The 25,567-nt window shown below is 56.0% G+C and overlaps 4 protein-coding genes across 6 annotated transcripts; 3 read left to right on the top strand and 1 right to left on the bottom strand.

The window, feature by feature from the left end:
• Positions 1-1,371: 1,371 nt before the first annotated feature.
• On the top strand, positions 1,372-10,037 carry Pik3r2 (phosphoinositide-3-kinase regulatory subunit 2). 2 transcript variants are annotated; one of them, XM_021169760.1, is made up of 16 exons: positions 1,372-1,477; positions 2,717-3,413; positions 5,531-5,623; positions 5,797-5,847; positions 5,935-6,066; positions 6,168-6,366; positions 6,828-6,913; positions 7,040-7,148; positions 7,255-7,353; positions 7,436-7,616; positions 7,698-7,823; positions 8,147-8,289; positions 8,430-8,606; positions 8,771-8,842; positions 8,958-9,128; positions 9,310-10,037. In XM_021169760.1, exons 2-16 carry the CDS (start codon positions 3,092-3,094, stop codon positions 9,515-9,517), a joined length of 2,169 nt encoding a protein of 722 aa, XP_021025419.1. In that variant the 5' UTR covers positions 1,372-1,477; positions 2,717-3,091; the 3' UTR covers positions 9,518-10,037. The 2 variants fall into 2 exon arrangements, with proteins under 2 accessions (XP_021025419.1, XP_029336668.1); XM_029480808.1 differs by lacking the exon at positions 5,797-5,847 and having other exon boundaries at positions 1,380-1,477; positions 9,310-10,036.
• A 1,497-nt stretch (positions 10,038-11,534) lies between these two features.
• Ifi30 (IFI30 lysosomal thiol reductase) lies at positions 11,535-15,469 on the top strand. The gene is made up of 7 exons (XM_021169761.2): positions 11,535-11,742; positions 13,170-13,352; positions 13,447-13,521; positions 13,601-13,693; positions 14,364-14,516; positions 15,059-15,112; positions 15,200-15,469. Exons 1-7 carry the CDS (start codon positions 11,620-11,622, stop codon positions 15,263-15,265), a joined length of 747 nt encoding a protein of 248 aa, XP_021025420.1. The 5' UTR covers positions 11,535-11,619; the 3' UTR covers positions 15,266-15,469.
• Positions 15,470-17,267: 1,798 nt separating this feature from the next.
• On the top strand, positions 17,268-19,616 carry Mpv17l2 (MPV17 mitochondrial inner membrane protein like 2). Its single transcript, XM_021170637.2, has 5 exons — positions 17,268-17,518; positions 17,700-17,870; positions 18,788-18,864; positions 19,021-19,149; positions 19,235-19,616. Exons 1-5 carry the CDS (start codon positions 17,332-17,334, stop codon positions 19,271-19,273), a joined length of 603 nt encoding a protein of 200 aa, XP_021026296.1. The 5' UTR covers positions 17,268-17,331; the 3' UTR covers positions 19,274-19,616.
• On the bottom strand, positions 19,578-23,586 carry Rab3a (RAB3A, member RAS oncogene family). 2 transcript variants are annotated; one of them, XM_029480915.1, is made up of 5 exons: positions 23,401-23,586; positions 22,193-22,445; positions 21,710-21,828; positions 21,002-21,126; positions 19,578-20,363 (listed from the first exon to the last, which is right to left on the bottom strand). In XM_029480915.1, exons 2-5 carry the CDS (start codon positions 22,418-22,420, stop codon positions 20,173-20,175), a joined length of 663 nt encoding a protein of 220 aa, XP_029336775.1. In that variant the 5' UTR covers positions 22,421-22,445; positions 23,401-23,586; the 3' UTR covers positions 19,578-20,172. The 2 variants fall into 2 exon arrangements, with proteins under 2 accessions (XP_029336775.1, XP_021025199.1); XM_021169540.2 differs by having other exon boundaries at positions 22,193-22,420; positions 23,401-23,585.
• Positions 23,587-25,567: the final 1,981 nt, after the last annotated feature.

The raw sequence follows: 25,567 nt of genomic DNA, 5'->3' as shown, positions 1-25,567 counted from the left end.
AAAATCTCACCTCTAAAATGAAGTGTTTCCAGGCATGGCTGTATACACATGTAATCCTAACACTTGGAGGTGGGGAGGCACGAAGCAGAAGGATCATGAGTTCAGATACAGCCTGGGCTAATAACAAGACCCTGTCTCAAACAATAAAGCCAAAGGAATCAATGATTAAAAGCACTGGCTGTTCTTTTAGAGGACCCAGGTTCTATTCCCAGCACCTACATGGCATCTCACAGCCGTAACTCAAGTTCTAGGGCATCCGATGTCTCTTCTAACTTCCAGGTACTCACAAGGCGCACAGTTGAACATGAAGAAAAACACACACAAAAAAAAATCTTAAAAAGGAAAAATCCAAAACGCTGGGCGTCGTAGCACTTGCTTTTAATTCCAGCATGGTCTACACACTGTAAGACCCTGTCTCAACAATTATAGTTTACTTCTTCAATTAGCCCATCTTTCTATATTTTCCCTTAAAGTGTATTTAATGTGTTTACCACTTGCTTGCAAGTCCCAGAGACACCAGAAGAGGGCGTCGGGTTATACACGGCTGTAATTTACTGAACCTGGATCCTGTGCAAGAGCAGTGAGCACGCTTAACTGCCGAACTCTCGCTGCAACCCCTCCGTCCCAATTTTCTACCCTAGTCTTTGCGGTGAGCTAAAATAGATAAATGAATCCCTCGGAAATCAGCCGAACAAGCTCGGCAACTTCTGGTCCTCTCCGTCTCGCCAGCGTCTGTCCGTATTTCCGGAAACAATCTCGCTTCCGGACGCTGAAAAGCCGCATTCTCGCGCGTGCTGGGCCGGAGACACTTCGGCTGTTTCCGGACGCCTAGGGTTGTCATGGCAGTGCCTTCGCCTTCCATGCCTTCCACCAGCGGCTCTCCATTGAGGGTGCAGCTGCCGAGCTCGTCCAGTGGACCTTCGGTAATTTCCGGAAGCTATCGGCGGCCTCCGAGCCAATTCCCAAGGCCTGGAGTTGAGGTCGTTCGGTTCCTCCCATACACGCTCCGCGGTCTGGCAGGTTCACGACTTCGTAAAAAACACAAACAAAACCCTGTTATGGCACGTTCTGCTGCTTCCGGAATGGCTCGGGTATCTCAGAGTCCCAAGTCCACCGAGCCCAGCTTCGGACCGAATGCGTTCCTGACCCTTCCGCTTTCTAGTGTTTTCGTGAGCCTCCGACGGCTGTGCTCGGCTGTCTCCGGCCAGCCTCGGCGGTCTCGTGGCAGAGCCCAGCCTCCCATTCCCGCGGGAGCACACTCGGCAGCTTCCGGAGGCTTGCCCGCGTGCCTCGGTCTTCGGGCTCCGCCTCGTGTGGGGGGGAAAGGCCCGCCCTCCCGACCCGAGTGCGCTCGGCTATTTCCGCCTGGGGGCGGGCCCGAAGGCTTGGAACCGCGGCGACGGTGGCTGACGCAGGGATCCCGCGGCTGCGGCGACGGCGGCGGCGGTCGTGGTGGTGGCGACGGCGGCCGGAGTGGGTGAGTCGATGGCGGTGGGGAGGACCCGAGGAGCGAAGGAGCCGCGCAGAACCGGGCTTCGAGCTGAGCGTGGGGCTGTGCAGCCTGCGGGTTAGAGACGGGGTCTCTAAGGCCGGGAGGTCCCCGCCCGCAACGGGACGGAGAGCGGGGCACGACCCCGGATCCGGCCACTTCCGTCGTCCAGGGGTCTTCGGGGTGCACGAGGGTCTAGGGGCCCGTCTGTGTGAGCACACAGACTATGCGTGCATCGCAGGCCCCTCCTTTTGCATTGGGGGTTCCGCGATACCCTCCCCCCATGGTGTGCAGACGTGCTCGGCACGGGGGCGGGCAGACGGGTGGCTTTCTTAGGAGAGGCCTCTCCGACCCTCAGTTTCCCTACCTATAACATGCAGGCCACAAGAGGCCGGACAGTGAGTCACACCGGATACCCCGGACCACGAAGCCTTAAGTCCCTCTAGGACACCTGCACCGGGTCCCCGAGATCTGGGGATGAAGCCCAGACCCTCCCCTTGGCACGCTAAACGCCTTTTTCATGGCTTCTTTCTGAAAGCCTCTGCATCCTAGACAGGCGTCTTCCACCATCGGGCCTTTGCAGGGACCGATCTGTCTATGCATTGTCCTGTCCCTTATACGAGGACCTGTCAACCTCGCTCCCCCAGGAGGATGCACAGAGGACCCAACTGCAGGCTGGAATGGGGACCCAGGCTAGGTCCCAATGTGGGGTGTCCAGCTCCTGTCCCCATTCTACTGTGGCACTAAGGTGACGCCTCCCCTCTCTTGCATCACCAGAGAGCCCCAGGCTAAGGCAAGCTGGGGACACCCCTGCACCCTGTCTCAACCTCCCCTGCAGGAACCAAGGCTTCTGTTTCCTTGGATGCCCACCCAGGCCACAGCTCTTGATAGGCCATGTCCACTGCTCAGGTGTTCAACCCCTTCTTGGGGTCCCCCAATAACCCCAAGTCTAACTGGCCATGTGGTCACTGTCTTTGTTCCTGCCTTGAACTTGGGTGCATCTGTGGTTGGCTTCCTCCTGATGAGTGGGGTTCTTCAGAGAGCTCTGAACTTCAGTTCCCACAACCCTAGTGGGGACAGCAAAGCATTCAGCTCCCAGCACCCTGAAGAAAGGCTGTCAGTGTGGCCTCTCGGATGGGGAGACTAAAAGGTAGTAGGACAGGGGCCAGCCCCAAGGTCACTGGGGGATTCTGTCCCGGCTCACTCCACCTTGTCCATGTCCTCTAGGCTGGTGTCCCCGGCTGAGCATGGTAGCAGCCTGTGGTCTGGGTCCCTTCGTCTGGTGTCAGGCACATCTTGAAGAGCCAGCAAGCCTGGGCACCCACAGCCCAGCTAATGAAGGAGTGATCCACCTATCCCAGCTTGACCATCCGATGGGTGACACAAGCCAAATAATTTGAGAAAACACCAAGAACATCATTGCACAGGTGACTAAATGGTGGCCTCTGTGACAGATGGCCATCTAGGCATGTGCGGCCCCCGAGGTCGCCTGTGACTTCTGGAAGTAGAGGTCTACAAGCCCACCACACAGGCGGCACCAGCCCATGGGGTCCCTAGAGCCCCGGGGAGCCAGCTGACGGTCCAGAACCCCCCAGGCCAGCCATGGCAGGAGCCGAGGGCTTCCAGTACAGGGCTGTGTACCCATTCCGCCGGGAGCGGCCTGAAGACCTGGAGCTGCTCCCTGGGGACCTCCTAGTGGTGAGCCGGGTGGCCCTACAGGCACTTGGTGTGGCTGATGGAGGAGAGCGCTGCCCACACAATGTGGGCTGGATGCCTGGCTTCAACGAGCGCACCCGACAGCGAGGGGACTTCCCCGGGACATACGTGGAGTTCCTAGGACCCGTGGCTCTGGCTCGACCAGGCCCTCGCCCACGGGGGCCCCGTCCGTTGCCCGCCAGGCCCTTGGATGGATCTTCTGAGTCAGGTGAGCAGACACCGTGGAGAAGGAATGAGTCCACTCAGACCTTCAGTCTGTTCTGTGGTCTCTTTTCTCTGGTGAATGTGGGGTACTTGTGTTGGGATGCTGCTGTCAGTGAGCTCACCCCTGGAGCCAGGTCCTAGTCAGGCTTCTTGTTCAGGAAGTGAGAATGTGTCACTCTGGTGACCAGAGTGGTGAGGAGTTGGGGGCTTAGGCCCTCCAGGCACAGAGCACAGCTCCTGCAAAGGTCCCTATGTGAGCTTCTAACCTTGTTCTTAATGAGCCATAATGCCAGAAAAGGTGGGGTGTCTGGCCTTAGTGTGCTGCACAGTGGAAGGCAAGGACCCCACAAACCTGTTGAAGACAATCAGGCAGCCAGAAGTGGAGGTGCATGCCACTAATCCCAGCATTGAGAAGGCTGAGGCAGGAGGATCACAGAATGTTCTAAGACTAGCTATGTGGCTTCGATGTCTAATGCAGACAGTTGCAGGGCTGTAGCCCCTCACTTGGGGTGGGTGGATCTGCAGCACAGCTGAGGCCTGGGAGGTTGGCTCAGGCCACGCAGCATCTGGCGTCCCCAGAGCCCAGGCCTGGCCCTGAGAGCTGCAGGGCCCCAGCCCATCCGGGCTCACAGCCAGAGCCTGTGGCTGCCCCAGCAACAGCCGCCTCCCTCCCCAGGCTGGCCAAGGTCCAGCCATCTCAAATGCCCCGCCTCACCCTCAAACCTTCAGGACTGAGGGCGGCCCTCTGCAGGCTCAGTTTCCCCACCAGCAAAGGCCGCACCTCCGAGTCCTGAAGAACCGCCTGGAACCACTCAGCCAGCTCCTCCTGCATCTCGAAGGGGGTGAGGCTTTTACCAGTGGGGCCTCCGTTTGGCATTGGGGTCCCTGGCTGTTGTATCCGCCCTCCCCTGCTGGCAGGGTGCTGCCCACCTCCTCTCCCCTCCTACAGGTTTGGGGAGGTGGTTTCTTTTTCTTTCTTTTTTTTTTTTCCATATAGCTGGGCCAGCTCCACTCAAGAGAGGCCCCACAGGCCCTGGCTTGCCTCTCCTGCATGCCAGGGCATCCCTGCCGAGGGCCAGAGCCAACCCAGATGGTAGGGGCAGGGAGAGCCTTGCCAAGGCCAGCCAGACACCTGTGCACAAAAGGCCCTACATGGGAACCAGGCACTACTGGGAGGGGGCTGGGCCTGGAAGCTGAGGTGGGGGAGGGTGGAAGCCAGGTGTGGGGATGCCTGCAATCCCAACTAGAAAATTGCTTTGGGTTTGAGGCCACTAGGGCTACATAGTAGGTCTCTGATTCAAAGCCAAACAAAAGAGCATCAGACTTGGTGACCCAGGCCTTTAAGCCCAGCGCTCTAGGAGGCAGAGGCAGGAGGATCTTTGGGAGTTCACCAGGCCAGCCTGATCTATATACTGGGACCCTGTCTCAAAATAAAATCTAAGCCGGGCGTGGTGGCGCACGCCTTTAATCCCAGCACTCGGGAGGCAGAGGCAGGCGGATTTCTGAGTTCGAGGCCAGCCTGGTCTACAAAGTGAGTGCCAGGACAGCCAGGGCTACACAGAGAAACCCTGTCTCGAAAAACCAAAAAAATAAAATAAAATAAAATCTAAAACAAAAAGATACTCCAGTCTGGCAATTTTCTTTGAAGTGTAAAGCCCAGAGATGGTGATCCCTGAGGTCGGGGCTGCACAGCTGACCATAGTAGAGCCAAAGCCTGTGTGAGCTTTGCTCGCCGCCTCATAGGTGCAGCCGTATGTTTGTAGAGGCCAGGCGTCTGAAGTAAAGAGGGCTGGTGTGTGCTTCTCTGGCGGTTTCAGTTGAATACAGAAGCCGTCTGCACTGTCGCCTCTTTTGATTTTGGAGACAGGTTCTGTGTAACACAGGCCTCCTGCCTTCAACCCTGGAGTGCTGGCTGTCCACTCCCACACCTTGCACTGAGCTCTTACCGTCCTTCGTGTCCTCCACTATCCCTGGGCTTGCAGATTCCTTGTGGTAAACTTCAGAAATAACTCCCACTGACACAGCGTTCCCTGTGTGTGCCCTGGGCTCCCAAGCTGGGCGGCTGCACAGTCTTGCAGGCATAGAGGGCATGAGTGTTCATGCCCTGCTCCTTTCTTCCAGGCCACATACTCCCAGACCTGGCAGAGCAGTTCTCCCCACCTGACCCTGCTCCCCCGATTCTGGTGAAGCTGGTGGAAGCCATTGAGCAAGCAGGTGAGGTCCAGCCTGAGTGTGTATGTGGGAGGGGCTCCATCCTGGTCTTTTCATGGACAGAGGCATGGGTTTCCTTGTTGGCTGGGGGGAGAGGGTGACACCTAATAGAGAGAGGGGTGTCCTGGGCCCCGTGTTACATATGCTGGTCAGTCACGTGAGTCCCCTTCTCCCAGAGCTGGACAGTGAATGCTACAGTAAGCCGGAGCTGCCCGCAACACGGACAGGTTAGGGATCCTGCTGACTTTCCCCTGGTGATGGGAGGGGCAGGCACATTCACCAGGCTGGACTGTGATGCGTTGCCGTACCTGCAGACTGGTCCCTGAGTGACTTGGAGCAGTGGGACCGCGCCGCCTTGTATGATGCTGTTAAGGGCTTCCTGCTGGCGTTGCCTGCAGCCGTGGTGACCCCTGAAGCTGCAGCAGAGGCGTACCGGGCACTGCGAGGTAAAGCCTGGCAGAGCAGGGTGGGCGAGGGACCTTGGGATGGATACCTGTGTGGTCACTGGCCCAACTGACTGGCTCTGGCTGTCTGTCTCTGCCTGCAGAGGTTGCAGGCCCTGTGGGGCTGGTGCTGGAACCCCCGACACTGCCGCTGCACCAGGCTCTCACACTGCGTTTCCTGCTGCAACACCTGGGTCGCGTGGCCCGCAGAGCGCCCTCGCCAGATACAGCTGTCCATGCACTGGCCAGTGCCTTCGGGCCACTGTTGCTGCGCACACCTCCGTCAGGGGGCGAGGGTGATGGGTGAGTGGGCGGAGCCTGCGATGAGGTGTGGCTTGGTGGTTATGGGCATCACTGTGTGGGCTGGGTCCCAGAAATGATGGAAGGGGAAAAGTAGTTTTCCTGGATGGGAGCAGCCAGGTGGGACCAAAAGCTTTGGGGCCTTTAAGGTAGGTGGGGTCAGGGAGAGCCTCTGTATAGGGCAGAAAGACTGGGTCTCTAAGCCAAAGGGAGCAGGGAAGGGGGTGGCTGTGTGTGGGCAGGGTTTTCACTGTGGCTACAGTGAGGGAGCTACAAGCAGAGAGGGGCCGTCAAGCCTGCCCACGAGCTTGGCATTACTTCCTGTTTTCCTTGGAGCTCCTATTGCACATGCCTTGCCACACCTGTCTTCCTACACTGCCAATTGTGTTCCACACCTGCGCCCCAACTTCTCACACACGGTGCAACTGTCACTCCCAGGCCTTGACTCCCCCACTTTCCCCTAGGAGTGAGCCTGTACCCGACTTCCCTGTGCTGCTGCTAGAGAGGCTGGTGCGGGAGCATGTGGAGGAGCAAGACGCTGCCCCCCCAGGTGACTGTTCTCATTGATGGGCAAGTCTGTGACCAGCGTCGTATTCAGTTAGTACTTAACGTGAGCGTGCTTTTTGCATCAGCAGTATGCACTTGGTGTGTAAGGCACGTGTGTTTTCTCCCCCAGCGCTACCACCTAAGCCCTCTAAGGCAAAGCCGGCACCCACAGCTCTGGCCAATGGAGGGAGCCCGCCCTCGCTTCAGGATGCAGAGTGGTACTGGGGGGACATCTCCAGGTAGTTCTGCTGCAGCAAAAGATGCGGGACGTGTGTGTGGGATGGGCATGGGGAGTGGGATGGGCCAGATAGGCTATGTCAGTGGCTCCATGCCCCCATTCCCCAGGGAAGAGGTGAATGAGAGGCTCCGGGACACACCTGATGGTACCTTCTTAGTCAGAGATGCATCCAGCAAGATCCAAGGAGAGTACACGCTCACCCTCAGGTAGGACTAGTGCTTAGGCAGTGGGATGGGAGGCTCGGGTTGGGGAGGAGTCCCACGATAATGACCCCACCCCTGCATACAGGAAAGGCGGGAACAACAAGCTGATCAAAGTCTTCCACCGGGATGGTCACTATGGCTTCTCAGAGCCCCTTACCTTTTGCTCCGTGGTGGAACTCATCTCCCACTACCGCCACGAATCACTGGCCCAGTACAATGCCAAGCTGGACACGCGCCTTCTCTACCCTGTGTCCAAGTACCAACAAGTGTGTGCTGCGGTGGGGGTAGGGGGCCTCGGCCGGGCCTGGGTTGGGAGGGAAGCACTGATGGTTGTGTTTGGGGTCCAGGACCAGGTGGTGAAGGAGGACAGCGTAGAGGCTGTGGGCGCCCAGCTCAAGGTCTACCACCAGCAGTACCAGGACAAGAGCCGCGAATATGACCAGCTGTATGAAGAATACACACGGACCTCCCAGGTACCTGGACTCTGCACCAGGGGGGGTGGGGGGGCTGAGGTACAGAGGGGTAGCTCAAGCCAGTATGTGCTCCCCCAGCACTCAGTGCTACACCCCATTTCCTCCCAATGCTTCTTACAAATCTAGGTTTGGGGTTCCCAAAAATGACTATAGAGGAAGGATGGGTTTGTAGTGGGATTTGCAGGCTGAGTCAGTTAGCTGAGTGCAGCCAGCCAGCACTATTGAAATACAGTTCCCAGTGAAGGGGACAGAGCAGAATTACCCTTCACTCCAGACGGATGTTAAGGACTTGTGGGCGTAACTGAGCTCCACCCCATCCCCAGGAGCTGCAGATGAAGCGCACAGCCATAGAGGCCTTCAACGAGACCATCAAAATCTTCGAAGAGCAGGGCCAGACACAGGAGAAGTGCAGCAAGGAGTATTTGGAGCGCTTCCGGCGAGAGGGCAATGAGAAGGAGATGCAGAGGTGCGGGGGTTCTTCCTGTGCATCCTCTCTGGTGGCCACGGGGCAACAGGGAATGGAAGGTGGCTCTCACCAGGAGGCTGGTAATCACTGGAAATGGAATTCGGAGGGTGCATAGGAGTTCGCCCTGCCCTTTTCCTCAGGATCCTGCTGAACTCCGAGCGACTCAAGTCTCGCATTGCGGAGATACACGAAAGCCGCACGAAGTTGGAGCAGGATCTGCGGGCGCAGGCCTCCGACAACCGTGAGATCGACAAGCGCATGAACAGCCTCAAACCTGACCTCATGCAGCTGCGCAAGATCAGGGACCAGTACCTCGTGTGAGTCGCACCCTCTCGTGCTCACCAGGGGGCGCTCGTTGCAGGGCTGGGTAAACCACGTTCTGAGCGCCCCTTTGGGCCGCCAGAGATACTGCACTTGGAACCCACTCTGGTTTACCTCAGTTTCCCGTGCATTGCTCACTTACTTACCTCTCCCTTGTCAGGTGGCTCACCCAGAAAGGTGCCCGACAGAGGAAGATCAACGAATGGCTGGGAATCAAGAACGAGACTGAGGAGTGAGTGATGTGCTGCAAGGGGCAAAAGGACTTCATAAAGGGAGGGGGTCCTCGCGTTGGTGGTGGAGGATGAGAGCTCTCCAGGCAGTGGCTCCTTTCCTGCTTCACCCCACAGCCAGTATTCACTGATGGAGGATGAGGACGCCCTCCCCCACCACGAGGAGCGCACGTGGTACGTGGGCAAGATCAACCGCACACAGGCGGAAGAGATGCTGAGTGGCAAACGAGACGGGACCTTCCTCATCCGGGAGAGCAGCCAGCGGGGCTGTTACGCATGCTCCGTGGTGTGAGTGCTGGGCTCTTGGTTGGGGTTGAGTCATTTGTGTTGCGAACCCATTGTGTGCATTGAGCACCCATTTCCATTGTGTGCTAGGCTCTGTGGAGCTTGGCAGTGAAGAGGGGCAGGGGCAGGTTTTGTGGAGAGGCAGGCATGGTTTCTCCTCTAAGCAGCTCTTTTGGCCACGCAGGGTGGACGGCGACACGAAGCACTGTGTCATCTACCGCACAGCCACCGGCTTCGGCTTCGCAGAGCCCTATAACCTGTACGGGTCCCTGAAGGAGCTGGTGCTGCACTACCAGCACGCATCACTCGTGCAGCACAATGACGCACTTACCGTCACCCTCGCACACCCTGTGCGTGCCCCCGGGCCTGGCCCACCGTCTGCAGCACGCTGAGCGCCCACCTCGCCTGCCTCCCTGTCCATGTCTGTCTCCAGATCCCCTCCCCTGGTGAACACGCGCAGGAGGCCATCCCTCCCGCTGCGCCTGCCATGTTTACAGAGGCTGTGGGGCCACTGGCCTGGGCGCCCCGAGTTCTTCAAGCCATATCCCCGGGGTTAGAAAGGAACTGCGCTAGGTGGTTTCCAGGAACTCAGGCCTGGACACTCGGGGCCGGGCGGGACCCGCCCCGCGGACCCCAACTTCCCCTCTTAAGGTCGAAGTGAAACCAGTCACAGGGGGTTACCCCGCAGCTGCCGAGAATCTCCCCCCCCCCCCCCCCCCGGCGGGCAAAATACAAACTCTGGCCCTCGCCCAGGCCCTGCGCTGTTCTCCAGACTGTGCAATCGCCTCCCCTTTGGGACAAGGGCCCTGGGTGTGTCCCTACTCCCTGGACCCCCATACCTGCCCAGGGCGGATGGGCAGCAGGTTTTGTACGGTACATTTATTGATACGAATATGAAACATTGTACCTGTTGGCTGAGTGTCTTTGGGGACTGGAATGCCTAACCCCTGTTGTGAACAACAGACTTTGTCCTGCCAGTGGCCATGCCCCATACCTATATCCTGGCCTGCCAGGAATAGCCCCTCTTCTGCTGCCCCAGCTCCAGGGTGCTCGGACAGACACAAGCTGTGACGCCCATGTCGTCCCTAACTTCTTCATCGGGAAGAAGGGCAACAGCCACCCAGGCGGGTGTCACCTGTCCCTAGTCTCCCTGATTTGTGAGGGGATACCAAGCTCTGGCCCTCTGCACACTTGCTGACAAGACCCCAGGATCTGTGCTCATTAGCAAAGTTGAGAAACCTAAAAGTCCTGCACTAGGGTAGGACCACATCAAGACTTAAGCCCTTGAGTACTTCGCGGAGTGCTCCCATCCCCTCTCCAGGCTGCACCAGCCTGTGTTGCTGCACCATGTGGCAGCGCATTTAGACTCAGGACAGTAAGGGACAGAACCCATCCCTGACCCACTATGGGTTCAGTTGGCCTTGGTCCATGCTGCATCCTGCAAGTGACCTAAGACAAACAGCACCTGTGACCCCAGAGCCTGGGAAGCTGAGGCGCAATCACAAGCTTATTAGCTGGGGAGACAAATCAACAAGAGAGACAACCAATGTTATCCATACTCGAGGCTCAGGGGTGGTCTCTGCCCAGCTCGCAGAGAGGTGAGGGTTGGAATCAAGTCTCGGTTAGAACAGAACTCAGCATGTAGCCATCCCTATCAGCTGTGGAACTCTGGAAATCCCCTCTAGCTTGCTGTCTCCTACACAGAAAACCAGGGTTTCTCATGCTTGGAGCTGGAAATTGTCCTGCTGGTGCTGCTGTTCTGTGGCCTGTCACTGCTCCAGGGACCCAGGGTTCAATTCTCAAACTGACTTGGTGCAGAGGCTCTCGTCACAGCGTGATCCTTTCCTGGCGACTCTATCCACAGTCATGTGTCACTAGCACCCCATTTCACAGATTGGGAAATCGCAGCTGATGGAAAAGGACAGTGTCCTGGAGTCCAGGCACATCTCCACCCTCACACTCAGTTGCTGGAAGCAAGTACCTCAGCTATGTCCTCAACCCAAGCCAGGGCCCAGAACCAGAGATGGGAAGTTGCCCTGCTTACAAAGCTAGCTTCTTTGCTGTGGCCTTAATCAGTGGAGGTGGGGGGATGTGCCGGGTGGGGCTGGCTTGCCGTGACCTGGAGGGATGGCAGTAAGAATTAGTGATGAGAATGTGTCACTCCCCCACCTCCGCTGGGCTCAAGGGAAGAGCATGAGGACTCTGCCTCCTGTCCCTCGGTCGTCACTGTCTGGAGTCCCCCTTCCCATCCCTGATCCAAAAGCTTCACGTGACCAGACATGCTAGCCGCGGAGGACGGGAGGCTGGACAGAGTCCTGTGGCCTCGTGATTTGGGGCCAGCACCTGGCTGGGGCGGAGCCTTCAGGAAAGGAGTCCCAGGCTTAGAAGGAGCCTGGATGGGGCGTGGACTTAGTGGGTGGGGCCTCCACTTGCTTAAAGTCTCCCGCCTTCCTGGCCTGACCAAGCAGTCCTGCCAGCTTTTTCCTCCGCAGCCATGTCCTGGTCTCCTTTCCTACCATTTTTGTCCCTTCTGCTTCTGCTGTTCCCACTCGAGGTTCCCAGAGCAGCCACTGCGTCCCTGCCGCAAGTATCCTCCGAAGGTGCAACCACCTGCAAGGTAGGGACCGCAACGCAGGAAGGGGCTGAGGGTCAGATGCCCGACAGTCTGTCAGCATAGGGACTTCTCTGCACTTATTCCGTGAACTCATTTTGGGGAACTCCAAAGTCTTCAGGGAAAGCTGTCACGCCCAGGGCCGCCACCCCTAATCCAGTCCCTGAACTCTGAGTACTGTGTCCACGTCCTTTCCCTTCCCCATCTCAGGTCTGAAAAAAGCAGCTATCCCCTGCCCGCCTTGCCTGAGCATTTATCAACCACCTACCGTATATGTCTGAGTCAAGAGCTGAGGGATGGGCACGCGCACTGGGTGGGGGTGGGGGGTACTGCTCCAGACCTGTTGAATCACTGTCTGGTCTCCACCCTCACACAATTCTTGTCGCTTACGGTGAGCGTTCCAGCCGAAGAAGAGAGTGGGCTAGCGCGCTTCTGACCTGGAGCAAACACATGCCCCGCACGCCTAGATCCTTGCTCAGACTCGGCCCGCCCTCCCCGGGGACCGGAAGTCTGCACGCATCAGGCACCTCCTGTGTCTAGTCGGGCGTCAGACTGGGTGAAGTTTCCCTGGGTCCCTGGAGAGGAAGAATAAATAGAGTCTTCGTGGGTGAAAGGCATCAGCTCTGCTGTGATGCGCAAAATTACATAGAGGGGGGAGGGGGGAGGGAGGAGAGAGCATGTATTTGGCTTTAGAGTGTGCATCTCTGAACAGACAAGGCTGAGAGAGAGCGCAGCAACTAGAAATATGCATATCTTATTTTTTCTTTTACTTTATATTGATTTGGTTTGGTTTTCTGTTTTGTTTGCGGAGGGGACAGAGACTCAAGGTAGCGCTGACTGTCCTGGAACTCACTATGTACATCAGGCTGGCCTGGAACTCTTCCTCTGCCTCCCGGGTGCTAGGGTGCTAGTGCTGTCTTAGCACTTCCTGAATATAGTTAAAGATTGTGCATTCACTGAGCACCTACTGTTTGAGAGCCTGTCAGGTTCCGTTTTGTAGATAAACTGTGATTGCGGAACAGGATCTAGAGTCTAGAAAACCTCAGAGGAGGGAGAAAAAAAAAAAAAAAAGCCTGGCGGTGGTGACGCACGCCTTTAATCCCAGCACTTGGGAGGCAAAGGCAGGCGGATTTCTGAGTTTGAGGCCAGCCTGGTCTACAAAGTGAGTACCAGGACAGCTAGGGCTACACAGAGAAACCCTGTCTTTAACCACCCCCCCCCAAAAAAAAACTCCTCAGAGGGCCGGGGCAAGGCTCATTGGGAGACCGCTCCCCCAACACGTGCAAAGAAACCTCTAGTCCCCAGTGCCACAAGGCTGAACGAACTATAAGGGTCTTGGCATAGGGCTGCCCTCTTCAGGGGTGACCCGGCTCGGAGGCCTGGGGATGACCCGACCGGGGCCATACCTCACCAGACACCTCTCTTCCTTTCAGGCCCACGATGTGTGCCTCTTGGGGCCACGCCCATTGCCCCCTTCACCACCTGTCAGAGTCAGCCTCTATTATGAGTCCCTGTGTGGAGCTTGTCGCTACTTCCTCGTCCGGGATTTGTTCCCAACCTGGCTGATGGTGATGGAAATCATGAACATCACCCTGGTGCCCTACGGGAACGCACAGGTACTGGGGGCGGGGCAAAGAAACTGAAGCAGGATGCCAAGGAACAGGAACACCTGGTCACCTGAGCTCACCAAGATCCATCGCTATCTTGCAGGAGAGAAATGTCAGCGGTACATGGGAGTTCACGTGCCAGCACGGGGAGCTGGAGTGTAGACTGAACATGGTGGAGGTAAGCTGGAGTTCGGACCTGCGGTGAAGGGAGGCGGGATTGGCTACTTTCTCCGGACAACACTTGCCTGCCTCTCCAGGCCTGTCTGCTGGATAAGCTGGAAAAGGAGGCGGCGTTCCTAACCATCGTCTGTATGGAGGAGATGGATGATATGGAGAAGAAACTGGGACCGGTGAGTTGTTGGGTGGGAGGTTGTGTGGCCCTGGCTCCAATATCTAGACAGGGGATCCATTCCCGAGCCACGCCCCAGGTCCTCACTGTGGGGGTTCTAGGTCCTCTCTGAGTCACACCCCTAGCCCTGGGCGTGACTTTACCTCACATAGTTTCTATACAGGAAAACCTTTAGGTCTATGAGCAAAGCCTGGGATCTTCACTATTTGTAGACACAAGACACAGGTGACAGGAGATAAGCCAGACCGAGCCTGCCTCCCAGAGCATTGTGGGAAATAACGTCCAAAGGTTCACAACTCTCCAATCACTACTGTGGCTTATCAAACAAACGTCAGGCCTCCCAGCCTCCTGGAGCCTGTGGGACACTCCCAGCCCGACTCCTTTGGTAGGACTGGAGAGTCAAGGAGCCTGAGCACCAAGGAGACACCAAGGAACAGTAGGGTGTTGCCAGCAGAGGGATCGGCATGTAAGGAGGCCCTGAGATAATGAGATACCAGGGGGCAGAGGCTGCAAATCCGGTGTTACTGGGAGGCGAGAGCACCCAAAGACTCAGCTTCAAGGAACCTCCACCCAGACGGACAGTGAGAGGGGAGAGGTCTGTCTGGAGCCACTTGGGGGCTGATGGCGAAAATGACGAAGGAACTGAGCAATGTGTCCCTCTCTCCTCACAGTGCCTGCAGGTGTATGCTCCTGAGGTGTCACCAGAGAGTATCATGGAGTGCGCCACAGGAAAACGGGGCACACAGCTCATGCATGAAAATGCCCAGCTCACAGATGCCCTACACCCACCCCACAAGTATGTGCCCTGGGTGCTGGTCAATGAGGTAAGAACTCTAGCCGGCCAGGGCAGCACAGTCTGAGTTCAAAGCCCCAGAGTCATGTAAAAGGGTGAGCATGGTGGTGTATTCCCCAGCACTGAGTGTTGCTACAGCAGTGACTCCAGGCTAGCTGGCCCTCTCTGCAGATGACCTGGGTTTGAGTCCCAGCACCAGCTCCAGGGATCTACCGCCCTCTTGTGGCCGCCACGGGTACTACATAAACATGGTGTACACACATACTTGCGGGCAAAACATCCCTACACATGAATAAGATAAACAAATCTAAAAATAATATTTTAATTAGAAAAAAGACACCAAAGCCAACATAACAAAAGACAACAAAGATGCCCCATTTTGAGTTCTGGCCTCACACAGTCTTTGTATTCTGAAAGACCCCAAATCAGAGTGACAGATCGCTAGGCAGTGCCACCCTGCCTAGGTCAGTACAAGTGAGAGTGTTCTGGAGCTATCAGTGATCCTCTTACCTCAGCTCCCAGGCTCATGCCTCTTACTCAGCTGAGCTTACCCATGTCTCCTGTCATATGCAGAAACCTTTGAAGGACCCCAGTGAGCTCCTGAGCGTAGTCTGTCAGCTGTACCAGGTAAGCTGGGCACGAATCATGGGGTTCATCTGGGGGGGTTGAGTCTCCCCAGAGGTCCCCCATTCCTAGCCTTTCATCCCCCTCCAGGGAACGGAGAAGCCAGACATCTGCTCCTCCATTGCCGACTCCCCCAGGAAGGTCTGCTATAAGTAAAGGTCACCGTCCCAGGAAAAACCGCCCAGCTTCTTCAAATCGCCAGCCTGCAAGAGCTGTGCCTTGCTATGAAAACCCTGCACATGTCTAACAAAGCCCAGACTCGAGACTTCTCAGACCCAAGGATCTTGCCTTATTTTCAAATGGTGCTAAATTTAAATTCATAGAATAAATCATCTATATTCCTGTGATTCCTTTTTCCTAGAGTTGGAGTTTGTGTTTTCGTCTTTAATGTGGAGCTGTAACCCAGGGTTCTGCACCTGCTCAGCTCTCAATGCCCCAGACCCTGGAGTTCATGCCTCATCTGAAAAGCCAAAAGAATGCCAGTCTCTGGGAGTTACTTTTTTCATTGTATAACAAAACACAAAAGCTACTTAAGGAAGGAAGGAAGGGTGTATGCTGGCCCACCTTGTGAGAGTCTATAGCCCATCTCCTGTGTGTGTCTGTGTCTGTGTGTTTGTGTAAGTCCAGACAGGAGCTTGAAGTCACACTGTATGCACCGTCAGGAGGCAGGCAGGCAAATGCTGATGCTCCACCCACTTTATCCTATTGGGGGGAGGGGTTGGGTGGAGACAGAATGTAGCCCTGGCAGTTCTGGAACTTGTTCTGTAGAGCAGGCTAACCTCAAACTCCCAGAGATCCACTTGCCTCTGCCTCCTGAATGCTGAGACTAAAGGTGTGGGCCACCACTGCTCAGACACTTGCAACATTTGTCCAGAACTCTAGCACATAGGATGGTGCCACCCACATTCTGGGTCCGGGGAATCTTTTCACCTCAGCTAACAGTCTAGACCAGCTGCTCTCACCCTGAGTCCACACCCCTTGGGGGAGGTCAAACAACCCTTTCACAGCGGTCACATATCAGATATTTACAAATCATAACAGTAGCAAAATTACCTAACAACAAAACGTTATCGTTGGGGGTCAGCTCAGCATGAGGAACTATATTAAAAGGTCATAGATAGCATCAGGAAGGTTGAGAACCACTGCTCTAGACCAAGCATCTCATATGCCCCCGGGGCTGTCTTCAAGGTGACTCTAGATCCTGTCTGATTGACAGTATTGACCTTCACACCTTAAGATGCCAAGGACCAGTTACCAATGAGTCCTCTGTCCAGGAAATGCAGGACCAATCCTGTCTCTAGTTTAGTGAAGCCAGGTTAGGCCAGGGGGAGGATGGGATGTGTAGAGTCTATATAAGGAGGATAGGCATTTTAGAATTGGGCTTTGAAGAATGAATAGGAGTTCCTTAGGCAGAACAGAAATTCATGGATAAACCCGTAGCTATAAAACCTATGATGGGGCAGAGACTTAAAAGGGGGGTCGGGAGGATGTGTTTACTGTAGGAAAAAATAAGACTTTCCTGGAAAAGGCAGGTGAGATACTCGAAAACCTGGGCATCGGACAACAGTTTAGTGGCTTGTGTACGGTTAAAGAAAAAAGGAAGTAAGGATGTTTGTTTCTAGAGTGTCACAAAGTTGCTGTGAAGAGATCAATACATGAATTTTGCATAATGAACTCCTATTCAGTCTTCGAAACGCAGAGTTGTGGCGCGGCAGTGGAGGCTGTAGTAGTTCAAGGTCAGCCTGGGCTGCATGAGCACAGGTCTCAAGTAGCTGAGGTCCGGTGCCTATGAAGTTGCCTGAGCAGCTTCGCTGGCCCAGGAGAGGTCATGCCAAGGTCAAGTCCAGCAGCTTTGCTAATGCCCCTCGCCCCGCCCATTCCCAGGAGGCTTTGTGGGCGAGGCGGCGAGGCGAGAGGCAGCCACCTACCATTGGCCAGCTCGGCTCAGGGGTGGGACGCCGCGGGGGAGGCCCGCGAGACTCATGTGCGCTTACCCATTGGTCCGCTGAGAGCAGGAAAAGGGTAAAGCAAAATAGGACTTCCGTGTACGGCGTGGAGCGGCCTGCCGCAACGCTTGAGGACGATTGGTCACTTCATTTGAGAGGCGGAGCTTTGGGGTTTTGGATTGGTCCGTTCTGAATAGGGCGGTTCTTCGGCGGGGCATGTGATTGGCGCGGGGCTGGCGCTCCGGCTGCCGCGGCTCCCTGGTGTCTGTAGCGGCGATGGCTCTGGGAGGCTGGCGCTGGGCTCGCAAGGCGCTGGCTGCGGGGCGCCCGCTGTTCCAGGGCCGCGCGCTGCTCCTCACCAACACACTGGGCTGCGGCGTGCTCATGGCCGCGGGCGATGGCGCGCGACAGGCCTGGGAAGTGCGCGCGCGGCCTGGACAGAGATTCAGCGCGCGGCGCTCAGGTGAGAGGGACCGGTGCGCGAACGAGAGGGACCCCCGAGAGACCGAGCGGTCACCTGGACCGGGCACCCACCTTCCTGGGGCCTGTCAATCACTCTGGGACCTGGCACCCACTCTGATGGGTCCTGTCAGTCTCCCTGCACCTCGCCAGGAGGTTCTGCCATGACTCTCCCTGTCCCGCAGCCAGCATGTTCGCCGTGGGCTGCAGTATGGGCCCCTTCCTACACTTCTGGTACCTGTGGTTGGACCGCCTCCTCCCCGCGTCGGGCCTACGAAGCCTCCCAAGTGTGATGAAGAAGGTGCTAGTGGATCAAACGGTGGCATCTCCCATACTGGGCGTCTGGTACTTCCTGGGTAAGGAGCAGCAGGACTTTGACTTCAGAAGTTGTAATGGACAGAGCCTGGTTTGTGCTTAGGGGAGTGCTGACGAGGCTTCTCTTCTATTCCCCCCACCCCCCACCCCCCACCCCACCCCCGAGACAAGGTTTCTCTGTGTAGACCTTGCTGTCCTGGAGGAACTTGCTCTGAAGACCAGGCTGGTCTCAAACTCACAGAGATCCACCTGCCTCTGCCTCCCGAGTACTGGGATTGCTTTGTTCTAGGAGGCATCGTGTACTCACGCTGCCTTGAGCTTGCTACCAACTGGTCAGTAGCCCAGTTTCCTGTCCCCATTTTGAGACAGAGACTCACATGTAGTCCCAACTGGCGTGAACATCTCTTTGTAGACCAGGCTGATTGTGCTTGCCTCTGCCTCCCAGAGTGCTAGCATTAATGTGTGTCACCACTCCCGACTTTCTAAAATCCTAACCAAAAGAAGTCTGGGCCAGAAAGGGTTTTTCAGCCACAGTTGTGGGGAAACCAGGCAGGAACTATACACAGCTAGTCACATCTCAGCCAGAGAGAACTGCATGATTTCTTGCTTTGTTCAGACTATTTTACCACTCATGAGCAGTCCAGGACCCAGGATCTTCCCACATCAATTAACTTAATTACATAAGCCTATACAAGCATGCCACAGGCCAATGCATGTAGACAGCCCCTGGAGACTCTCTGATAACTCTAGGCTAAGTCAAATTGACAAAGGTACCTGTTAACACAGAGATGGGGCTCGTGACCTAGGCTCACGCATTCATGTTTTCATAAGTAACTCAGGCTCCCTCACACCAACCTCTCATTTCCCTGGACCTGCCTGCTGCTCTGCCTGAGACCTACCCTGCTTCTGCCTTGCAGCCACCTCAGCCTTTACAACCACTTCTTGGTCTTCTTCCCAGGCCTTGGCAGCCTGGAGGGTCAGACACTAGAGGAGAGCTGCCAGGAGCTGCGGGCCAAATTCTGGGACTTCTACAAGGTGGGCGTGCCCACGTGGGCCCTCTCAACATGGTTCCACCCCCCCACTTTACCTTCCAGACCCACACCCAAGGCCTTGGCCCCACCCACTTTCCAATCCCCGCCCCTCGTAGCCGCCCGCACCCCCCCTCACGGTGGCCCTCCCACCTTTCCACAGGCTGACTGGTGTGTGTGGCCAGCTGCCCAGCTGGTGAACTTCCTCTTCATCCCTTCTCATTTCCGAGTCACCTATATCAATGGGCTGACACTGGGCTGGGACACATACCTGTCCTATCTGAAGTACTGGGTGAGTTCAGCTCCGGTGGTGTGGGAGTGTGGGAGGGTGTGGGTTCCGGCCTATTCCTGTTTGACTGTCCCTCTGCTGTGGACAGGCCCCTGAACCCCTTCAGACTCCGGGCTGCGCAGACTGAAACTGAAGCCCGGCAGATGAGTTGGTCGATGGACACACTCCCACAGGAGATTACTGAAGCCGGTCAAAAAGCTCTGGGCCATGTCCAAAACCCAGGCTGACCGCCCCTGGACCAGCAGTCCCTTGAGTCCACCAGAGACTGTTCCCATGTAGAACAGGCGCCAGCATGGGCTGTCCGCCCTCCCCCGCGCCCCCCCCCACCCGGTTTTTCAATGGGACCATGAAGCCCTCTGTCTGCCTGAACACCCTCCACGGCCTTGAAGTGGGGTCTGGTTTGTCCTCAGAAAACTTGATGCAAGGCTGGGCAGGGTGCGGAAATTCATTAAATTCTCTTTAATGTCAAGGACTGCTTGTGGGTGGCTGCAGGGGCTGGGCCAGCAGACTCAGCAAGGTCCATTCGCTTTATTGACTGTGTGTAGTATTCATAACTTCTAGGGAGGAGTGGGACACATTTGACACTCACGACGTCAGAACAGGTTTGGGGGTATCCCAAAGTAGTGAATATATCCCCTACACCCCATCTATCCCAAAGTATAAGGCAGAAGGCCCAGGCAAGCAGGAAGCCGTCTGTCAACCAGGTGGTCCATATAGCGATTACCCAGCCTCGGGGTTGGCAGGCCCCGCCATCTTCCATCAGCCTGCTGCAGAGTGACATCTGGTCCCCTCTTCACAACTGACAACTGTGGACGGGATGGTTTAAAAACAAAATGGGGGTGAGGGTAAAGGAGAGGGAGCAGCAGTGACCACAATACACCACGGCCGAGCTGGGTGGAGGTATGTACAGGGTGGGAAGGGGGTGCGCTCGGGGCACATCCTCAATAAATAAATAAATAGCTACAATAATAAATAGGGTAGTCGGGGATGGGGGACGTGCCCCTGGCAGCAGGGAAGGGAAGTGGCTCAGCAGGCACAATCCTGATGAGGTGGCGCCTGCTGGTCAGTGAGCTGTGGGCCCTGCTTGGCGCCCGTGACCGCAGGGTCTGCAGTATCCAGGGACTCTGACATCTTCTCACAGATCACGTCCACCAGACGTTCAAACGTCTGCTTGACATTAATGTTGTCCTTGGCGCTGGCCTCAAAGAACTCAAAGCCTACGTTGGGGAAATGGAGGGATGACAACAGAGCTGCAGTCTCCAGACACACTCACACAGGCCCTCTCCAAGGGTTGCTCCTACTTTAAAGGCACTGAAGGGTCCCAGGGAGGCCACACTGGTCTGGGTGAGTCATCCATTACTACCCATCCCTCGGGTTAAGATTAAGCACGCTAGTGAGACACCCCTTTCATCTGCCACCCAGCCAGGCTCCAAGTCCCTTTCCAGAGACCTACAACCTCCATGGCCTGGTTTCTTGTCAGCTCAGCATGCAGTGACAGCCACAGTTCCTCTAAGGGGCGATCACGCACCACTGTCACGACTCTGCCTATACCAACCTTCCCATAGAGGCATGTTGTGCCTGCTCCGGGAAGCCAGGCTTAGCCTCTTCCACCCATTTCTCTTTCCAGTTCAAACACTTCACAGGCCCAGCACTTTGAAGGTAGCCCATGGCTGACAGCCGACATGACAAGCACCTCCATGTCTATCAAGACCCATGGGAAAGCCTCCTGGATAAAGCCTAGTTTCTCAAGTGCAAACCCCCTGGATTCAAGCCCATGTCCTGATCAGTGCAGTGAGACACTGGGTGTGTAGCTATCTGGTCCAGCCTGGTAAGGGCCACAGTCCTCAGTACTCACCCAGGTGGTCAGCCAGCTGCCGGCCGCGCTCTGAGGATACCACTCGCTCATCTTCCATGTCACACTTGTTCCCCACCAGCAGCACCTGGGCATTGTCCCACGAGTAAGTTTTGATCTGGGTGGACCTGCAGAGACAGCCAGAGGCTGAAGAGGAAGCCGGAGGACCCGGCCCCATCCCCGAGTCTCTGCCTGCATCTAGCCCTTGCAGGAGAGACCACTGCCCCTTGGTAACTGAGATAGGCTTTCCCCATGAGCCCAGCCCATCTCACTCAGACCTCCATCCTCCCAAAGCTGAGAAGATGACCGGTGTCCACTACACCAAATGTCAAGACCTGGGGGAATTACTTTCTGGTGCTGCAGCTGGAATCCAGGTTCTCACATATTTGAGGTAAGCGTTTGGCCAGAGAATCACTTGACCTCAGACAAGTGAGCTAATGTGGTTCTCCTGCCTGGGCTACCTGGGTAGAGATCAGTGGGAGGTTTCTTGTCTATTCACTGGTTACCTTGTGTGCTTCCACAACCCCAAGCCTTGGGAACAGCCACATGGCTTGTCCCACCAGAGGCCTACTCTTGGTTGTCTTTTGGCCATGCTGGGGACGAACCCAAGGCTTTGTCCTGGCCAGGCAGGCACCCTACCAACTAAGCCACAGCTTAGCTAAGTCACCTCCAATCCCAGCCTTGTGTTTTCTGAGTGGGTGGGCTGCTCACCAGTCCTGCACTGCATTAAATGACTCCTCATTGGTGATGTCATACATTAGGATGAAGCCCATGGCGCCACGGTAATAGGCTGTGGTGATGGTGCGGTACCGCTCTTGCCCTGCTGTGTCCTGGGGAAAAGAGGGATAGGTCAGAAGGGACCCCGCAGCAGCCCCCGAGAGAAAAACGTGCTCCGAGGTTGTCCAGCAACCACTTTGAGGCCCGGGGACAGTGGATCAGGAAAAGCAGACAGTGACCCAAATGGGTCACTGCAAGGCCACTTAGTCACTCAACAAACACGTACTGGGTGCTGCCCGAATGCCCTGTGCCACACTATGCTAGAAGATGAGTGGGGATGCTCGGGAATTAGGAAAACAGGAAGCTCATACTGGGATGGAGATGCAGGCCTTAAATCCCAGCGCCAGCCGATGGCCTAGCCTCAGCTTCCTTTTGTGGGGGGTGGCAGGAAGACATCTCCCCTCCAGCCCTACACACCCAGATCTGCAGCTTGATCCTCTTGTCGTTGCGGTAGATGGTTTTGACCTTGAAGTCTATGCCAACGGTGCTGACAAAGGCTGGAGTGAAGGAGTCATCTGCGTAGCGGAAGAGGAACGAGGTTTTGCCCACGCTGCTGTTCCCAATGATCAGGATCTTGAACATATAGTCGAAGTTCTGGTCTGAGGACTCCTTCTGCCCATAGCGAGAGTCTGTGGCGGAAGCCATCTGCGGGAGGCGTGGCACAGAGGGCCTGAGGGGAGCATCAGGACCACGCACAGGGTGGGCACGGCACAGGGGTAGGTGAGGATCCCCCCAATGTCACATGCTCAACCCCCCCAACCAACATAGGCAGAGCTGTGACCTTGACAGCACCAAGGTTTTAAGCAGGCTGTGAACCTCAGATTCCCCTGTACCCTGAGGCTCCGGAGACTGAGCCTCCTCTGCCTTCCCATCAGTCTCTCACAGAGACCCACACGGGAACATGAATACAGGAGGATCCCCAGTTCTCCCTCATCCTTAATTCTCCTGGAAGAACTGGGGCCCTGAGATAGCCACATCACGTGACGAAGACAGGATGAACGTAGGCTCACATGCACAAAATCTCGAGCGCAAGAGCGCGCACGCATACACACACACACACACACACACACACACAAGCACAATGAAGCATCTAGGGCAGGCAGACCCAAACACCTGCCCTGCATGCAAGAGTGGTGCTAACAGGAGAAACAATTAGACATGTATGGTGTGTGCAAGCCCATGTGTGAGCACAGCTCCCTGCACCAATGCACGACTGTAACTGGCCATCCGGGAGGACACACCACACACGGGCATGGCTCCACACACGTGTGAGCACATACTTGAACTAAGATCCACGCGCACGCGGACCATGCACGCACAACGTATCACAAGTGTGCACGCTGCGCGTCCTGCGGTCACTCGAGCCTCCCCATGCCCAGCGGGCGCGCACACCCGTGTTCACCCCACGAGCACGAGCACGCACAAGCCTCCCGCAAGGCCTGGCTTTCCCCTCCCCCTCTGTCGCAGAGCCCGGGCCCCAGGTGCCAGGTTAAGGGTGCGGGGTGCGGGACCCAGAATGCCAAATGCGAGACCCATAGCCACTACACCCGAGTTGCGCTCCCCTAGATCCCCCAGCTGTCAGTGAAACGCGGGCTCCTCAGTGTGTGGACCTGGGTTGCGCTCACCTTGCCCTCTCTAAGCTGAGACAACGCTAGCGACGGCGACCGTGGCGACTGCGCTGGCGACCGGGCCCCAGAAAAGGATGCGGGGGATGCAGGCGGCGGCGGGGGCTGCAGGCGGCAGCGGAGGAGGCTCAGGCCCCTGCAGTCCTAGCTGACGTCCTGCAAAGCCAGGGGCGGGGCTTTCTATGCAAACGAAGCTGTGACGTTAGGGGAGGGACTGCATCGACAGCCGCGGGACCACACTGGCCTGCGCCGGCAGAAGAGGGGCCGGGCCTGGTAAGCCACTGGAAGACGGGGCTCAAGGGAGGCATGAAGTTCTCACTGGCTGATGCTTTCGAGCGACGGACCGAATATCAAATCAGCGATTCCTACGTCTTTAGAGGCCCAATGGTGACTGCTAGGTGTTTGAAGGGCGGAGAGGCTGAGGCCAGGACCTAGCTCTGGTTGGAAACTTGTGGTTAGAAGTCCTTGCTTTTGAAACGTGAAGCACTCAGGAGTTTAGGTTTTGTTTTGAGAAATGGTCTCAAGTAACAAGCTGGTCTCGAATTTGCCAAGTAGCAGAGGCTGATCTTGAACTCTTTTTTTTTTTTTTTTTTTTGTTTTTCGAGACAGGGTTTCTCTGTATAGCCCTGGCTGTCCTGGAACTCACTCTGTAGACCAGGCTGGCCTCGAACTCAGAAATCCGCCTGCCTCTGCCTCCAGAGTGCTGGGATTAAAGGCGTGCGCCACCACGCCTGGCTGATCTTGAACTCTTGATCCTCCCGCCTGCACCTCACAAGTGTTGGAATGGCAGGCATACATCTTTACATTTTAGGGCTCAAAAAACTCATTAAAGACAAGACAGAATTTTTAGTCCCAGCACTCAGAAGGGAGATGGAGGCAGATCTCTGTGAGTTCGAGGCCAGTCTGGTCTACAACGTGAGTTCCAGGACAGCAGGACTATGAAGAGAAACTTTGTCTCAAAAAACAAAATAAACAAGCAAATAAATATTTTTTTAAAAAAAATGAAAAGAAAGAACTGCTTTTTAATGGGCTGAGGATAATTCTCAGTTTGGTGGGGAACCTGCATTGCAAAGACCTGGGTTGATCCAGGCTCCTGTTCTCTGCACTGGGAGGAGGAGGGAAGAAGGGGAGAAGCAGAAGTCCAAGGTCATCCTCAGTTACATAGTGTCTTAAAGTCAGCTTGGTCCACGTAAAACCCTGCCTCAAAGAAATAAAGGAGAAAATCCAGTCTGCAAAGAGAAAAGGGTCTGGTGAGTCCCCAGAGAACCTCTTGCTTCCTTGCGCACTTAGGGCTCAGAAGTATCCTGACCCATAAGTCTTCCAAAATTGTAATGAAGACCAAGGAAGCAGAAAAGATTCAAGAGTAGCTGCCCAACGCCCTTTACGATAATGGACACAGGGACCCAGGTAACCGTGTGTCTTAGGAAGGTGGGCACAGAAATGCAGACTTCCAAGCCGCTATGATACACACGACTCATTCCTGCAAATCTGAATGTCAAGGTGGGAATCTGGGGTCTGTCCTATTCTTCCTCTCCGTGCGGCCGGGCAGGGTCCCCATCGCTTCCATTCCCACAGGAAGCAGAACTGGGAACGTGTCCTGGCCCTGTTTATAGACCGCCCCGCCAGCTGCGGAGGCGCCAATGGACCAGAATAACTTGTCGCCTGGATGCTCGTCCACCCCCGCGAGGAGCCTGGAGCCCCGCCCAATCCGGGGCCGCTGGAGGAAGCTTATTTCCTGCTTCCCCTGCACTTCATGCAGAGACACAAAGTGACCATCAGTTTGTTACTTAGCGAGCTCCGGGCCCACGCGGAGGCCACTGTGGGGACCGGGACCAGGTTTGAGGATAAAAAGGGTGCAGGAGGAGCCTGGGGCACTGGAGCCTGATTTGGATTTATTCCCAAGGGATAAGGTTAGGGGAGGAATCCATCTGCGTCCACCACCAAGCAAGGGCTCCGTGAGAACTGTGCTGGTAGCTCAGTAGGTGGCAAGACTTCATCGGAACATTTGGAAAGCTGAGGCAGGATTGTGAGCTCTTTATCATCCTGGATCACAAAGTGAGACCCTGTTTCATACTATAAACGTGTGCGGGGAAACTGCTGGCATGGTAACAGAAACCTTTAATCACACAGCACTTGGGAATCTCTGAGTTTGAGGCTACCCAGAGAG

Source organism: Mus caroli, chromosome 8 (genome assembly GCF_900094665.2).
Source record: "Mus caroli chromosome 8, CAROLI_EIJ_v1.1, whole genome shotgun sequence".
In the NCBI taxonomy this organism is placed as follows: domain Eukaryota; kingdom Metazoa; phylum Chordata; class Mammalia; order Rodentia; family Muridae; genus Mus; species Mus caroli.
This window is presented reverse-complemented; position numbering and strand designations above follow the sequence as displayed.